The sequence below is a fragment of the Acomys russatus genome, chromosome 15 (genome assembly GCF_903995435.1).
Source record: "Acomys russatus chromosome 15, mAcoRus1.1, whole genome shotgun sequence".
In the NCBI taxonomy this organism is placed as follows: Eukaryota; Metazoa; Chordata; class Mammalia; order Rodentia; family Muridae; genus Acomys; species Acomys russatus.
The window spans coordinates 19,708,806-19,724,971 of record NC_067151.1 but is presented as its reverse complement, the minus strand read 5'-3'; the positions used below and the strand labels follow the sequence as shown (position 1 = coordinate 19,724,971).

The window sequence follows — 16,166 nt, the reverse complement described above, 5'->3', positions numbered from 1 at the left end:
AACTCCAAAATGTAAAAATTGCCAATACAGAAATATTGGTACAACTGAAATTTCTTTTGGTTTTTCTTGGTTTTGAAACAAGGTCTTTCTCCATAGCAAGTAGTACAGGCTGACCTTGAACTCAGAGATCCACTTGTCACTCCCTCAAAACTGCTGGGATTAAAGGCTCCTGATTTTCTGAGACCAAGGTCTTGGTCTTGAGTGTAATCCAGGCTGGCCTCAAGCTCATGATCCTCCTGCTGGAATTACAGGTATGGGCCACACTTCCAGTTAAGTGTCACTGTATTCTTAATGTAAGACTGGAGCGCCAAGTCTCAAGTAGGTTAAACTGTCAAATATTTTTCCAAGTAATTTCCAATTAAAATTCCTGAGGGGGGGTGTGTAAAAAATCTGCACATAAAGCTTGATGATACAGCACTTGCCCAGCAAGCACAAAGCCCTGGGCTCATCCACAGCATAGGGGGGAAAAAAAGAATTCCCAGTCTCACTTTGAAAAGTTTTAAAGTCTAAAAAACTGGGTTTATAAAATCATATTTGGTAGTTCAATGAGTACTACAATGCATAACACTAAATCTAGATGTGGATGGGTAAGAAGTGATCAGCATAGGCTTTCCTTTCTCAATGTTAGGGAGGCTTGCCATAGCATTTTCTTTTCACTTAGCAATGGTAGTAAACAGCTCTTTCAGCTAGGTTGGAATTATGCCAACAATAAACGGGAGAGCAGAATTTTCTGTTTTAATGGAGAGCAGCATGCCTATAGTCCCAGCAACTGGAAGGAGGCCGTGGCAGGAGGATCAAGGAGAATTCCAGACCCGCCTGGGCTGCACAAAGTGTTTCAAAAAGCAAACAAATAACAACAAACAAGAAAGTTAATGAAGATTTTCCATGCAAAAAGCTAACTAAATTGGCTCGACATTTATCTCCCCCTACAGGAGAGATATAACAATCACATTTGTATAAGATCTGTTCACCGCGTTTGACCCTCACAACCCATAAACATGCTCGAACTTTGGATGTTCCACTCTCTCCCAGACCAGCGAAAACTTGCCAACAAAACAGGCGCAACTTCCACAGAAAAAAGGCCTAGTTTTTTTCTTTTTAAATAGTCTAATTTTAAAAACAAATGAGGAGTTTTACTCAGCATTTCTATTCTAACTTTTTTTTTTCTAAAGACTTTACTAAATAAACCAGTCTGGCTTCGAACGCCTAATCCTCTACATCGATAGGGTTACAGACGTGCGCCACAAAATACAGGCCGGTCTTAGTTTTATTTTCCAAACTAGCAGTTGCTGCAACCCGAATAAAGCCCCAAGGGCCATACTGCACTGGTCAGCATTCAAACGCAATGGCACACAACCCAATTTCTAACGCGCCGGCTGCCATGGGACCAAGCCGTGCGGATCCAGATTCTGAATCAACTGTCCCACCTCAGGCACTCTGAAACGCAACCGAAAAAAATAAAAATACAAAACAAAACAAAAAACCCCACCTCTACGCCAGCTGCTGCAGCAGCGCCACATCAACCTAGCAGCCTTTTGAGACTTTCATTTCACCACTCACCTCCCCAGCGAGCGAGCCGGGTCGTGCTTCCACACTCTCTCTCTCTCTCACACACACACACACACACACACACAGGTCCGCTCGCCCCGCCCCGCTCCCACTCTGTGGCGAGTTCACCCAAACTTTCCCACAGCCTTCGCCGCGTCCGGGTCGCCGCCGGCGCGCGAGGAAGGCACAAGCCGAGCACCGCCGCGCTGCCCAGTCACCCACGCCGTGCCCCTACCCGTCAAGGAGAACCTGAGGTCCCACCTCTTCCTGTCGCTCCCGCGCCCCGATGTCCATTTATGTAAATCGGCACCGTGAATGACACCTTAGGGACCCAACACCTTCCCTCCCGCCGACAGCACTCACCGGCCTCCGCGGCGTCCTGAGCGGGCGGCGGCGCGCCGGTGCCCACGGGGGACAGGTGCTGCGGCGGCTTCTTGGTCCACGGGTTTCCCTTTGGCGGCGGCAGCGGCGGCGGCGGCTTGTCCTCGGGGCCGGCGGCCCCTGGGTCCTCGCGGGCCTCCTCCGGTGGGTCCCGCGGCGCAGGCGGCGGCGGCGGCGGCGGCGGAGGGGCCTCCCCACCGAAGGGACCCCCGGGCGCGCGCGCCTTGTGCGCCAGGTGCAGCGCCAGCGGCCTCACGGGCACGGCCGCTTGCGGCACGCTGTGTCCCAGCACGAGCGCCGGCGACGGCTCTCCCCGCGCCCCCGCGCTGGTGGCGGCCGCGGCCCGCTCCTCCCTCGCCTCCTTGCCCTCCCGCTCGCCGGGCGCCGGCTGCTCCGCCCGCCGGCCTGCCGCTGCCAACAGCGCGTCCCGGTCGCCGGCCACGGCGGGCGGGTCCTCCCGGGGGGCGGCGGCGGGCACCGGGGCGCGAGCGGACATGGCCGGCCCCTGGCCCCAGCCTCCTGCCCAGCCCGGGGGCGTCCGGGTCCAGGGAGCCCGGCCGCCCCTCTCTCCACACGGGGGCACCGACCCGCTTCGGTCCTGGGACGCGGAACCCGCCCGCCGAGGCGTGCAGCGCCCGGCGTGCCGCTCCTCCCCGCCCGCCGAGCGGAGCGCTAACCGCCCGCCGCCCGGCCTCGTCGCAGCGCACGGCCGGAGCTCGCCACACGCGCCCGGCGCGCCGGAGCCGCGAGCCCTCAGCGGGCGCGGGCGGCAAAGCGGCGATCCAGCCAGCCTGAGAGATCTCCAGGCGAGTCGCGGAGGCGCGCGCGGCCTGAGCCGGTAACTGCCCCGGGGGGCGGGGCGTGCGGAGGGCGAGGTAGCCGGGGGGCGGGGCGCGCAGGGGGCGAGGCGGGCTGATGGGCGGGGCGGGCAAATAGGGGGCCAGTGGGCGGGGCGTGTCGAGGGCGGGGCGCGTGGTGGGCGGGGCGTGCTCAGGCGAGACCGCCCAGAGGCCCGGCGTTCAGCAGGCGAGGTCCCTAGGACCAGGATGAGGGGCGGGGCTTGCAGAGGGCGAGGTGGACGGGGCGGGGCGTGTGGAGGGCGAGGCGGGGTAGGGGGCGTGGCGCTCCGGAGAGTGACGTGGCCACTCGCTGCTCCCCCTAGCCGCTGCTCGCGACCCGGGCTTGAAGAGTCTCGGCGAGTGTGGCGGGCGTGGCTTGATTTGGGCCCCGCCCCAGCGGCCGGCGAGGGTGAACCTGCTACTCTTCTGGCGCACCCGACGTCTTTCATCTTTCTGCCGGCACCGGGAAGACCAGGCGGTCCGTTTGGGTTGAAGTGAAGCGCTGCAGGCCTTTCACGGCGGCGGCTCCTCAGGACCCAGGACACGTTTCCCAGAGACACTGTGGGCTCCGCGGGCACTCCTGAGCCGGATCCAAGTCCACATGGAGACCCAGCCCCGACATTCCAAGGAGTGCACTTGTCCGTCCCTACTGACTCCACCCTACAGAGAGCGAGATGCTCTGGAGTCAAATACTTAATATTTCACCAGTCTTTTTTTCATTTTTTTTCAGTGGGTTTTCAACTGGGTCTCCTTGTAGTTTGACCTCGAATTCAAGATTAGCTGTGAACTTTTCTTTATTTCTTTCTTTTTGTTTTTGTTTTTTGTTTGTTTTTTCGAGACAGGGTTTCTCTGTATAACAGCTCTGGCTGTGCTAGACTGGCCCTTGAACTCAGAGATCAGCCTCTTCCTCTGTCCCTGGAGTACTGAGATTAAGGGTGTGCGCCACCACGCCCTGCTCTTTTGCTTGGTCTTTGGGACAGCCTCTCTTTATCTCAGGCTGTCCTGGAAGCCATCACTTAGACCAGTCTGGTTCTGAACTCTAAGGAATGCACCTGCCCAGCCTTTTAAACGCTGGGGTGACGACAGGCCTGAGTACCACGCACCAGCTAGTATTTAACTTTTTTTTTAAAGATGTTTATTTTTTGTTTTTCCTGACAGGGTTTCTCTGTGTAACAGAGCACTGGCTGTCCTGGACTCCCTTTGTAAACCAGACTGGCCTTGAATTCACAGAGATCTGCCTGCCTCTTCCTCCGGAAGGCTGAGATTAAAGACCTGAGCCGGCTTGCTTTTTTTTTTTTTTTTTTTTTTTTTTAAGATTTCACTTTTAGATTTCCCTGCCACTACATCCCTAGGGCTGGTATTAAAGGCATAAGGACCACACCCAATGGCTTTGAACTTTCACACTCTCTCCATCTAGAAGATTTCTTTTTTTAGATCCACTTGCCTTGGCCTTCCAAATGCTGGGATTAAAGGCATGCACTGCCTCGCCCAGCATGAATTATTCTATTTTTAATTATAGGCTCAAGCACAAGTGTGCAGGTGCCCTGGATCACCAGAGGTATTGTATCTTCCTTAAGCTAGCGATGCAGGCCATTGTGAACTGCCCAGCATGGGCAAGCCAAGCAGCAAGTGCTCTTAATCTTCAAGCCATCTCTCCAGCCCCTTAGCTTTGGACAATTGACTAAATGGAAAAAAAGAAAGAAAAAGGAAAGGACATTACTTCTCTTAGGTATGGTGGAGGAGTCCAGAGTGGACACGATCATGCTGAGCTGAGCCATGTTGGGGGTGGGGTGGGGAGGAGATGGGAGAGAGGGAACAAGCTGCCGCAGCCAGAAGGCCAAAGTTACAAAAATGATTGGATTATATAAGGAAGAGCAGCCTAGGCCCTGGGCTGGAGAGTTCAGGATAAGAGCCCGGAGGGCCCTGTAATAGGTAGGGGCTGAGACATGCCAGGAGAACCTTTGCCATTTGTCCCTGGTTTGAGACATAACACTGGCCATGACTCCACTTCCCAAGTGCCATCCCTCCCAGCCTTTAATTTGTCAAATAGCACTTGATTACAACTTAACTATATTCCCAATTCTTCTCCCCTGCAATGGGTATTAACAGAGTACAAATACATTTTGATAAGCCTAGTAAGATCTTTCTGTTTAGCATTGAAATTTGATGTGAGGTGATACTGGCTGCACATACTTATGGTTTAATATAGTTATGTTCTGCAAGGTCATCGTTGAGAGCCGTTTCTACTGGTGAAAAGTCCTTCTCCATCTCACACCACCCCAACTATGTTAAATCTCAACATTTCACACATTACCTCAGCTATAAACAGGGAGGCTTTTCTTGTCTTCTACACAAAAATCTCCAGTTTACCTGACCCTAAGCAACCTCCCCAAACTGGCTGCTAGCCGATGAGGACTGTACTTCCATTTGTATTGCCCAATGCCAACTTTTTTTTTCCCCTTTTCCGAGGCAAGGTTTCTCCGTGTAGCCTTGCTTGGCTGTCCTGTAAAAGCTCTGTAGATCCATCTGGCCTCTGACTGACAGAGATCCTGAGTGAAGCCTGCCCCTTCCGGAATGCTTGGATTGAAGATGTACCCCACCACCTCCCAGCTGCTTGCTGTTCTTGTTGTAGTCAGTTTTGTCTTTCTTCTTTCTTTCTTTCTTTCTTTCTTTCTTTCTTTCTTTCTTTCTTTCTTTCTCTCTTCCATTTGTTTTTGGTTTTTGTTTTGTTTTGTTTTGGAGACAGAGTTTCTTTGTGTAGCCTTGGCTGTCCTGGACTTGCTTTATAGACCAGGATGGCCTTGAACTCACAGCAATTCACCTGCCTCTGCCTCCTGAGTGCTGGAATTGAATGTGTGCACCACCATGCCTGTTCCTCCCTTTTTTAATAACAGATCTTGCCTCAGGCTTATTATAAAAACAGCATAGGACACTGGTCACCTGTCAATAGTAGTGTGTAGTAGGTGTGTCACACCAGTCCATCTGTCTTCACATTGGCAGAAGCCTTCTCTCTGGGGCCTTCACAGGGGCTTGGGCATCTATGGGAGCTTGAGCTGGGGCTGAAGCCTGGGCCTTGGCTGGCACTGTGGCCTCTGCCTTGGTTTGAAGAGCAGTCAGCGCCCTTAACCGTGTACCATCTCTCCAGCCCCCAGTTTTTTGTTTCTTAAAGTCCTGTTAGGAAATAACTCTTGTACAGAATGGTACCAACCAATACCAATTAATGGGATTCTGAACACATTCTATTTCTTTATTGCCATCAGTTTATTGAAATACAAAACTGAGTCAGTGGAGGAAAAGGAAATGTGATGGTGTCTTTCCAAAGGTTCATTTACTTGTGTACACACACACATGTGCATGTATGAAGGCCAGAGGAACACTCCAGGCCATATCCACCAATTTATTTATGTATTACTTATTTGTATGTTTATTATTTTGAAGTAAAATTCTTTCACTGGCTTTAACTCACCAACTGGCAGTGAGTCCATGCCTCCCCAGTGCCACCATGTTTGACCTTTTTTTTAAGGCATCAAACTTAAATTCTCACAAGTACTTCATTGACTGAGCTCTCACCCCAGTTCTGTGTTGTCTTTAAGAGTCAGAAACTTCACCAGGTGGCCATGGTGGCACATGCCTTTAATCCCAGGCAGAGGCAGGGGTATCTCTGTCAGTTAGAGGCCATCCGGATCTACTGAAAAGCCAAGGCTATACAGAGAAACTCTGTCTGGAACTCCCCCCTCCCTCCAGTCCCTCCCCCAAAAAGAGCCACAGATTTCTTAAGTCAAGGTGAAGGATGAGGACAAAGCAGTGTCTCTAGGAAACAGTTTGGTTTGCAGGGAGAGAAGGGGGATGGGGGAATTCGTGCTTCCCTGTAACTGTTTCCTTTTTTGTTGGTTTGGTTTGGTTTGGTTTTTTGAGACAGGCCCTAGCTGTCCTAGAACAGACTGGCCTCAAACTCAGAGATTTCCCTGCCTCTTGGTAGGATTAAAGGCGTGCACCACTGCAGTTTGGCAGTGGAAGCACACGCCTTTAATCCCAGCAGAGGTATGCTGTTGTCTGTGTGGCCAGCCTGGTCTACAGAGTGAGTCCAGGACAGCCACAGCTACACAGAGAAACCCTGTCTCAAAACAAATCAGAAAAAGTAGAGTAACAGCTCCCTAGGAAGGGCCAGGGAAATGGGTAATCCTGTGTTTGGTTTGATTGCTTTGTATTGTTTTATTTTGGTTTGCTTGTTGTGACTGAGTCTCATTAGGTAGCCCAGCCTGGCCTAGAACTTGCTATGTAGCCTGGGCTCATTTCCAATCTACAATCTACCAGGCTTAGCCACCTAAGTGCCACCATACTTGGCAATCCCCCTTCTCTTGACTTTGTTCCCCAGAACTGTAACTCCCTAGATAAGAATAGTCTTGACCTCCAGTATCTGAATATTAGAAAGGTCTAAAGATAGAGAGTTCACAGTCCTCCTTCCCCAAGGTGGATCACCAAAGGTTGTCTGCAGAACTCTCTCTACAAGGTCCTCTGTATTTCTTATCTTTGTCCTTGTAGGCATGGAGATAACTACCAGCCCTCAGGGCACTGTGCTATCTCCTGATTTTTCTGGATTGTTCACACCTCTGTAACTGGCCCTTTTTTTGTTTGTTTGTTTTTCTTTTTTTCTTTTTCTTTTTTTTTTTGGTTTTTCGAGGCAGGGTTTCTCTGTGTAGCCTTGGCCATCCTGGACTCACTTTGTAGACCAGGCCATCCGCCTGCCTCTGCCTCCTGAGTGCTGGGATTGTTTGTTTGTTTTTCGAGACAGGGTTTCTCTGTGTGGCCTTGGCTGTCCTAGACTCAATTCGTAGACCAGGCTGGCCTCGAACTCACAGCGATCCGCTGCCTCCCAGGTGCTGGGATTAAAGGTGTGTGCCACTGCAAACAACTAAAAAATTTTTTTCTTTTCAAGACAGGGTTTTCTCTCCATGTCACCTTACCTGTCCTGGAGCTCAATCTATAGACCAGGCTGGCCTCACACTCCCAGAGATCTGCCTGCCTCTGCCTCCCAAATGCTGGGGTAAAGGCGTGCCCACCACCACCTGGTGGCATTGAATTCTTTATATACCTGGGGAGAGGTATGAACTAATCGTCTTGCCTCTAATTCTCAGGTCATGGAATTACAGGCCTGTGCCCCACACTCAGCTAAACACCCTTAGGGAGTGGCAACCACTTTCTAGTCCTTAAAAGTTAGGAGCTATGTTGCACATCCGCCCCCCTCCCCTTCCACAGCTAGTTTTGTGAGAGCCAACGTTATGTTTTAAGTTTTAATTACTGTGCCAAAGAGATTCATGAACCAAAATGCCTCTTAACCTGTAAGCCCCTTACCCAAGGACAGACGCTTTTTGAAATGCTGGAGGCTCTTGTTTATAGGAGAGACTGAGCCACACGTTTTCACTCCCCCAAGCAAGTTTGTTCATCCCAGGTGAACTGGATGTGCTTGATCACATGTAGGCAGGACTGATTGGACTAGATGGGAAATATGGTGGCCTCATAGGTTGCCTTTTGAAGCCTCTGCAAAATGTGGCTTGTTGCTATTTTCTGGTTACCCAGAAATGGACCTGGCCAGAGTCCATCACTCTGGCTAGTATTTAATTAAAGCTTACTTCAGACTAGGCCCCAAATTGTGCAGTGGTCTCATTCTCACCCTGTGGGATTAACAGTTTACATGTCTGCAAGAAGCTGCCTGCAGTGCTCCAGGCTCTCACTAAACCCTGCTGACTGTTGGATCTTGTCAGTGCCTCCTCCACACCGCCATTACCCTTCTGTAGTGCCGCTACCTATGAACTGACCGCTCTGTTCTACTACGGCTCGTTTCCGTTATCGTGACACTTGCAGGAGATGAGTATAAAGCATAGCAGGCATAGGAAATTACTTAAGGTTGTCACACACACAAGTATAATGGGAAATTAGAATATAGAGAACAGAGGGTTGTCCCTGGAGGATGGTCCTTTTGGGCCTTGGGAAGTTACAGAAAATAAAAATTATTAGACAACCTTGATGACTGGATTGTTCAAATAAGCTGTTGGAAGAGAAGTCCTGCTTCCCCTGTTTTGATGATTGATCCTGCTGCCATAATACAGAAATTGCCACACAAACCACCGAAGCACCAATCTCAATGGGAGAGTGATGGTTTGTTTTGTTTTTGTTGTTCGAGACAGGGTTTCTCTGTGTAGCCTTGGCTGTCCTAGACTCACTTTGTAGACCAGGCTGGCCTCAAACTCACATCCATCTGCCTGCCTCTGCCTCTGCCTCCTGAGTGCTGGGATTAAAGGTGTGCTCCACCACACCTGGTGAGAGTGATGGTTTAATAGAATGCCACACCCCAAGATTGACCATGACCAGGGACACAGTGGACTCAGGAGTGAACTGTGATGTCCTTCTGCTCCAAAGGCAGGCTCTTTATAAGAAAAACTGTAACCAGGTAACAGATAAACTGGTGGGAAGCAAAGGGAAGGCAGCATTATGTTAGCTAAACACAAGAAGAATCGATCTCTGTGAGTTTGAGGCCAGCCTGGTTTACAAAGCAAGTTCTAGAACAGCCAGGGCTACATGGAGAAACCCTATCTCTAAGAATGAAAAACAAAACAAAACAAAACAAAACAAAAGGAAGCGTCTTCAAACTATATAGCTGGCCAGTGGTGGTGGTGGTGTTGGTGGTGGTGGTAGTGGTGGTGCACGCCTTTAATCCCAGAGGCAGGAAGATCTCCATAAATTCAAGGCCAGCCTAGTCTACAGAGCAATTTCCAGGACAATCTAGACTACAAAGAGAAATCTTGTCTCTAAAAACCAAATAGTAATCAAAATAATAATATAATAATAAATAATCTTCACATCATATGTTGTGCTTGCTATGTCAAAGCTATGTTAAACCACCCAGATGACTATTCCTTAGCCCCTGCCTAAGTAAGAATTACTCATTTCTCTTTACTTTTTTTTTTTTTTAGTTTTTTGAGACAGGGTTTCTCTGTGTAGCCTTGGTTGGCCCGGACTCCCTTTGTAGACCAGGCTGGCCTTGAACTCACATCCATCTGCCTGCCTCTGCCTCTGCCTCCTGAGTGCTGGGATTAAAGGTGTGCACCACCATGCCCGGCCAATTTCTCTTTAAAATTATTTTTTGAGAGCCGGGTTCTGTGGCTTGTAATCCCAGCGTTTGGGGAAGCAAAGGCAGGCAGATCTCTGTGAGTTTGAGGCCAGCCTGGTCTACAAAGTGAGTCCAGGACAGCCAAGGCTACACAGAGAAACCCTGTCTCAAAAAACAAAACAAAAAAAAACTTTTTTGTTTGTTTTTTTGGATAGGGTTTCCTCTGTGTAACTTTGACTGTCCTGGACTCGCTTTGTGGGACCAGGCTGGCCTCAAACTCACAGTGACTTTCTGTATAACCCTGGCTGTCCTGGACTCACTTTGTAGACCAGGCTAGCCTCGAACTCCCCTGCCTCTGCCTCCTGAGTGCTGGGATTAAAGGTGAGCACCACCACGCCTGGCAAAATCTGCCTTCCACCCCACACTGGGCAATATGGTGCACACCTTTGATCCCAGCACTTGGGAGGCAGAGGCAGCCATATCTCATGAGTCCTAGCCCAGCCTGATCTACATAGAGTTCCATGACACCCAATGCTACACAGAGAAATACTGTCTCTAAAAACAAAAGGAAAGCCGGGCGTGGTGGCGCACGCCTTTAATCCCAGCACTCGGGAGGCAGAGGCAGGCGGATCGCTGTGAGTTCGAGGCCAGCCTGGTCTACAAAGTGAGTCCAGGATGGCCAAGGCTACACAGAGAAACCCTGTCTCGAAAAAACAAAACAAAACAAAACAAAACAAAAAAAAACAAAAGGAAAAAAAATTTCCCTGTTTTTCCTGTGACATCATTGAATCATTGATGGCAAAATAGTTGCTTCTTGGGGCCCTTCCCCCCCCACTGGCCTCCCCTGCTCCCCCCCCCCAGACAGGGATTCTCTGTGTAGCCTTGCTAGCCTTGATTTTTTTTGTAGGCCTTGAACTCACAGAGGTCCACTAGCTTCTGCCTCTGGAGTGCTGAGATTAATAGCATGAGCCACCATGCCTGGCTTGGAAACTACTTTCATGTACAGCTGTTAGAGCTACAGCAATTTTGTATATTCAAACTTGAATTTTTACTTTTGATTTTAAATACAAAATGTTACTTAAGAGTGAAACCTGGCCAGGCATGGTGATGCATGCCTTTAATCCTAGCAGCACTCGGGAGGCAGAGGCAAGTGAGTTCGAGGCCAGCCTGCCTAGTCTACAAAATGAGTCCAGGACAGCTAGGGCTGTACAGAGAAACCCTGTCTCAAAACAAAGAAACAAAGAAACAAACAGAAAACCAACAAAAACAAGAGTAAAACCTAGCTGGATGGCAGTGGTGCACACTTAATCCCAGCACTGGGGAGGCAGAGGCAGGTGGATCTCACTGAGTTTGAGGCCAGACTAGTCTCCAGAGTGAGTTCCAGACAGCCAGTACTACACAGAAACCCTGTCTTCAAACAAAACAAAACAAAACAAAACAAAAAACAGACAGTCTCATCTTACTGTTTAGCTAAAGCATGCCTAAGCTTGAAATCTGCCTGTTTCTACTTGAGAGTACAAGGCCCATATGACCACTCCTAGCTTAGGTAGCACTCAGTAGGGCAGTTTTACTGAAATAGGAATTTAGTGTCCCAAAAGCCTGTCTTGGCTAAGAACTTCAGTCTGTAACAGCAGAGCTAAGATTGATAGCTGTTTATCTGCCTTTCTTTCCATACTATCTGGTGTCTTTCTAACCCTCTGTCAAGTTTTTTTTGAGATAGATTTCATGTAACCCTAGATGTCTTTGAACTGATGATCCTCCCACTTCACATCTCAAATCTTTTTTCTTTTAAAAATAATTTTTGGGGCTGGAAAGAAAGCTCATCCATTAAGAGTGCTTGCTGCTCTTGCAGAGGACCAGAGCTTGGTTCCCAGCACCTGTGTCAGGTAACTTACAACTACCTGGACACCTGTTCTGGCCTCCCCTGGCATCTTCACTCAGGTGCACATACACCCAGATAGACACATACACATAAAAACAAATCTTTAAACATAATAACTTATGGGGCAGCAGTTAGGAACTTTTGCTGCTCTTGCAGAGGACCCAGGTTTAGTTTCCAACACACACATAGTGGTTTACTCCTGTCTATAATTCTAGTTCCTAGGGATCTAATGTCCTCTTCTGATCCATACACATGAAAAAAATAATAATTCTAAATTAAAAAAAAACTTTCAATAACACAGGTTTGTTTTTTTTTTTTTTTTTTTTTTTCCTTCAAGAAAGGGTTTATTTGTGTATCCCTGACTGTCCTGGAACTCAAACAATGGCCTAAAGAAATGGCTCAGAGGTTAAGAGCACTGGCTGTTCTTTCAGGGGTCCTGAGTTCAATTCCCAGCACCCACATGGTGGCTCACAACCATCTATAATGAGATGTGGTGCCCTCTTCTGGCCTGTAGCATAATACAGGCAGAATGCTACATAAATAAAAAGAAAAGTAGAGCCCTTTTTTTTCCCATTCTAAAAGAAAAAAAAATTATTTTAAAAATTCATATGTATGGGTATTTTGCCTGCATGTATGTATGTGTACCGTGGGCATGCCTGGCGCATGCAATTATGAATGGTTGGAAGCACCATGTGGGTACTGAGAATTGAATCTGGGCTCTCTATAAGAACAAGTGCTCTTAATATTTTTTTGGGCGGGGGGAGTTTGAGACAGGGTTTCTCAGTGTTGGCCTTGGCTGTCCTGGACTCCCTTTGTAGATCTGCCTGCCTCTGCCTCCCGAGTGCTGGCATGCACCACCGTGCCTGGCTCATGCTCTTAAATTTTGCACCATCTAGAGAGTAAAGGAACAACTTTTTGTTTGTTTGTTCTGTTTCTAAACAGCATTTCTGTGTAGCCCTGGCTGTCCTGGACTCACTTTGTAGACCAGGTTGGCCTCGAACTCAGAGATGTGCCTGCCTCTGCCTCACTGAGTGATGGGATTACAGGTATGCGCCACCAAGCCTGGCAAGAAACAAGTATTATTGAGACAGGTTCCTCTTGTATATCCCAGGCTGGCCTGAAACCGGTGAGCCTCCAGTCTCATCTATCAGTGTTGAGGTTACATGCAGGTACTACTACACTCACCCCCTTTTCTAGACTCTCTGATGGCCTAATCTAGTTTACTATTAATTACTTTGTCTATAGAGAAAGGGTATGTGAGTGAAATCTAGAGTTGAATCCATTTTTACATTTAAATTGATTTATTTATCATTGTGGGTGTGTGAGAAGTAGATGTGTGGGAATGCATGTGTCACGGCACACATGTGGAGGTCTGGGGACAACTTGAGGAGTCAGCTCTCTCCTTCTGCCTTTATATGAATTCTAGAGATTTAAACTCAGGCTTTGTATGGCAAGCATGAATACTTGCTGAGCCATTTTGTGATATTTTCATCAAACGTTAGGTAGCTGTAGCTGTGTGAATTTGTGGGTCTTCTATTCTATTGGCCTATGCACTTTTGTGAAAAAATACTATGCTGTTTTTGTTTGTTTGTTTGTTTTTAGAGACAGGGTTTCTCTTTGTAGCTTTGGCTATCCTGGACTTGCTTTATAGACCAGGCTGGCCTTGAACTCACAGTGATCCGCCTGCCTCTGCCTCCTGAGTGCTGGGATTAAAGGCGTGCACCAACATGCCCAGCTTCATTTTTAAAATATGAGTGGGCAATATTTTCTTCTGGTTTCATTCTCAGAGATTTTATTATTTATGAACAGAAAAGCTTTTCATTTGTGTGTGTGTGTGTATGTGTGTGTTGGCAATGCAGAAGCCAGAAAATATGCCTTAAGTCTTTATCTCACTCTGCATTATTCCTTTGAGAAAGAATTTCTCACTCAGGAACCTGGAGGTAGGCTGTTGGCCAGCAAGCCCCAACGAACTTGTCTCTTCTTCACATAGTGCTAGGATTACAGGTATGTGCACAGCTATATTAAGCTTTTACATGGGTGTTGGCATAGGAACTTGGGTCCTTGTGCTTGCACAGAAAACAATTCTTACCCATTGAGCCATCTCTCCAGTCCCTGAATGTAATTTTTGGTATGTATTGAAATGTGCTGCCGTAACTCTGTGACCTAATATTTTCCAAGTGTTGAAAAGTGTTACACATAAAATGAAGGCAAGGATAGGCTTTTGGCTTTTTTTTTTTTCTGATGTAACTATTTTTGCCTTTATTATATTAATTTGTTATTATTATTTGGCAGTGGTGGTATCAAACTCAGAGGCTCACAAATGCTAACTCTAGCCCAACTGTTTTTATTATTAAGTGACCCTTGAACAGGAATGGCTGTCTTATGGATAGCACCTTCCATCCCATGGCAATGGGTACATAATAATGTAAAGGTGTTAGACAGGTAACAAGTCGGAGCTGCAGGTTACCCAGCTTAGGCAGTGGCATACTGTGGCCTTGGCCAAATCCTGTCCACTAAGAATAGCTTTCCCCCCCACCTCCACTCTACTCCAAAGGTGGGTATTGAACACAGGTCTTGAACATGCTAGGAAAGGCCTCTAAAATGAAAATAGAATATTTTGTGGCACATAAAAACATTATATGAAATTAAATTTCAGCTTCTTAAGTAAAACACTGTTGGAACACATTCACATTTACTCATTTCTGTGTTTTCTGCGACTGCTTTAACGCTACACTAACTGAACAGTCACAATAGAAACAGGGGTGGTATTGCCATCCTTATGTTATAGCGACAAGGCAAATACAGTGGAGAGAGAGAGCAGTCAGGTGGAATCTTTCATTCTTTCTTTTCTTTTTTGTTTTTTTGAGACAGGGTTTCTCTATTCCTGGCTGTCCTGAAACTCTCGGGTTTTTTCAGATATAGTTTTTCTGTGTAGCCTGGACTATCCTTGACTCACTTTGTAGACCAGGCTTGTCTTGAACTAACAGAGATTCACCTGCCTCTGTCTCCCTAGTGCTGGAATTAAAGGCCTACGCCACCACTGCCTGGCCTGAAACTCTCTTTGTAGACCAGCTGGCCTCGAACTCACAGAAATCTGTCTGCCTCTGCCTTCCCAGTGCTGGAAACCATGCCTGGCCAGGTGGAATTTTATAAACACACATCAAAGGGTCCCACTAAAAGCATTTGCTGCAGAAACTCGGGAGGCTGAGGCAGATCTGTGTGGGTAGAGGACAGCCAGAGCTATGCAGTCAAATGAAACAATTTACCTTGGGCTTATCATCAGCCTTTGGCAGTACCTTATCTGTATAGACATTCTCAGAGCAAAATTATGCAAGTTGACCTGGTAGAACAGCCTTAAAACATGAATATTTGCAAAAGATAGGGAACAAAACTTTGAACCACAATTAAGTGCATTATCTCCTTTGGGAATAAAATCTTACTCTCAGTTCAGCATGGTGCACACACCTTTAATTCCAATGGGAGGCAGAGGCAGGCGGATCTATGAGTTCAAGGCCAGCCTGGTTTACATAGTGAGTTTCAGGCCAGAAAGGGCTACATAGTGAAAGGGGGGATGGGAGGTGGGAAAGGTATTATTGGTTTTCCCAGGCACGGTTTCTCTGTGTAACCCTGGCCGTCCTGAAGCTCACTTTGTAGACCCAGCTGGCCTACAACTAAAGAGATCTACTTGCCTCTGCCTCCTGAGTGCTGGGATCAGAGGCCTGTGCTGCTACCACCAGCAGGCTTCAAAATTTTTAAAAATTGTATTTGTATGTGTGTGTACATTCACGTGCATGTACACACCCATGGTACAAGTGTGGAGTTAGCCCAGCTGACTATGAACTTTATGTCCTTCTCCCTCAACCTCTCCAGTGTTGGGATTACAGATCTGATCAACCACATCTGCTTTCCAAACCATTCTATGGCAGCCTGTGTCCAGGATCCTAATCCTCCCAGCCAAAAGGGAATCTCCTTTGGTTACCTGACACCTTGAGGTATTGTTTGCAATATGTTTACTATTTTGAATGTAATCGCATCCAAGTTAAACAACACTGAGACAAACATGGTGTGTCAGAATGCTTTCACACGGAACAAACCTGGCTCTGAAGAGATATTGAGACACTGATTTAATTGTGTTAGAGCTTCCCTTATTTATTTCTGCCTTATCATATGGGTACAATATCTAAGGGCGAACACAATTAGCTCAAGCTTAGACACATGAATCAAATGAAACATGCTTATTGTAGTTATGATACCTCTTTAAAAAGAAAAAACAAAGCAAACAACTTCTAAAATAGATTTTTATTATGAAATATAAAATTTGAAAAATATTTTAAAAATTGTTGTTAATATTTATTATAATAGAGAAAGCACCACATTAAAATATGTTGATAAATAATCTAATTACAAC

General features: G+C 47.4%; 1 protein-coding gene across 1 annotated transcript in view; it reads right to left on the bottom strand.

Annotated features, from left to right (window-relative positions):
- The window catches only part of Larp1b (La ribonucleoprotein 1B), a 92,003-nt gene extending 89,563 nt beyond the window's left edge, over positions 1-2,440 (bottom strand). Inside the window, exon 1 of the mRNA XM_051157759.1 lies at positions 1,912-2,440. Within this exon, the coding sequence (XP_051013716.1) occupies positions 1,912-2,425 (514 nt within the window). The 5' untranslated portion in view covers positions 2,426-2,440. The remainder of the gene's footprint in view (positions 1-1,911) is intronic.
- Positions 2,441-16,166: the final 13,726 nt, after the last annotated feature.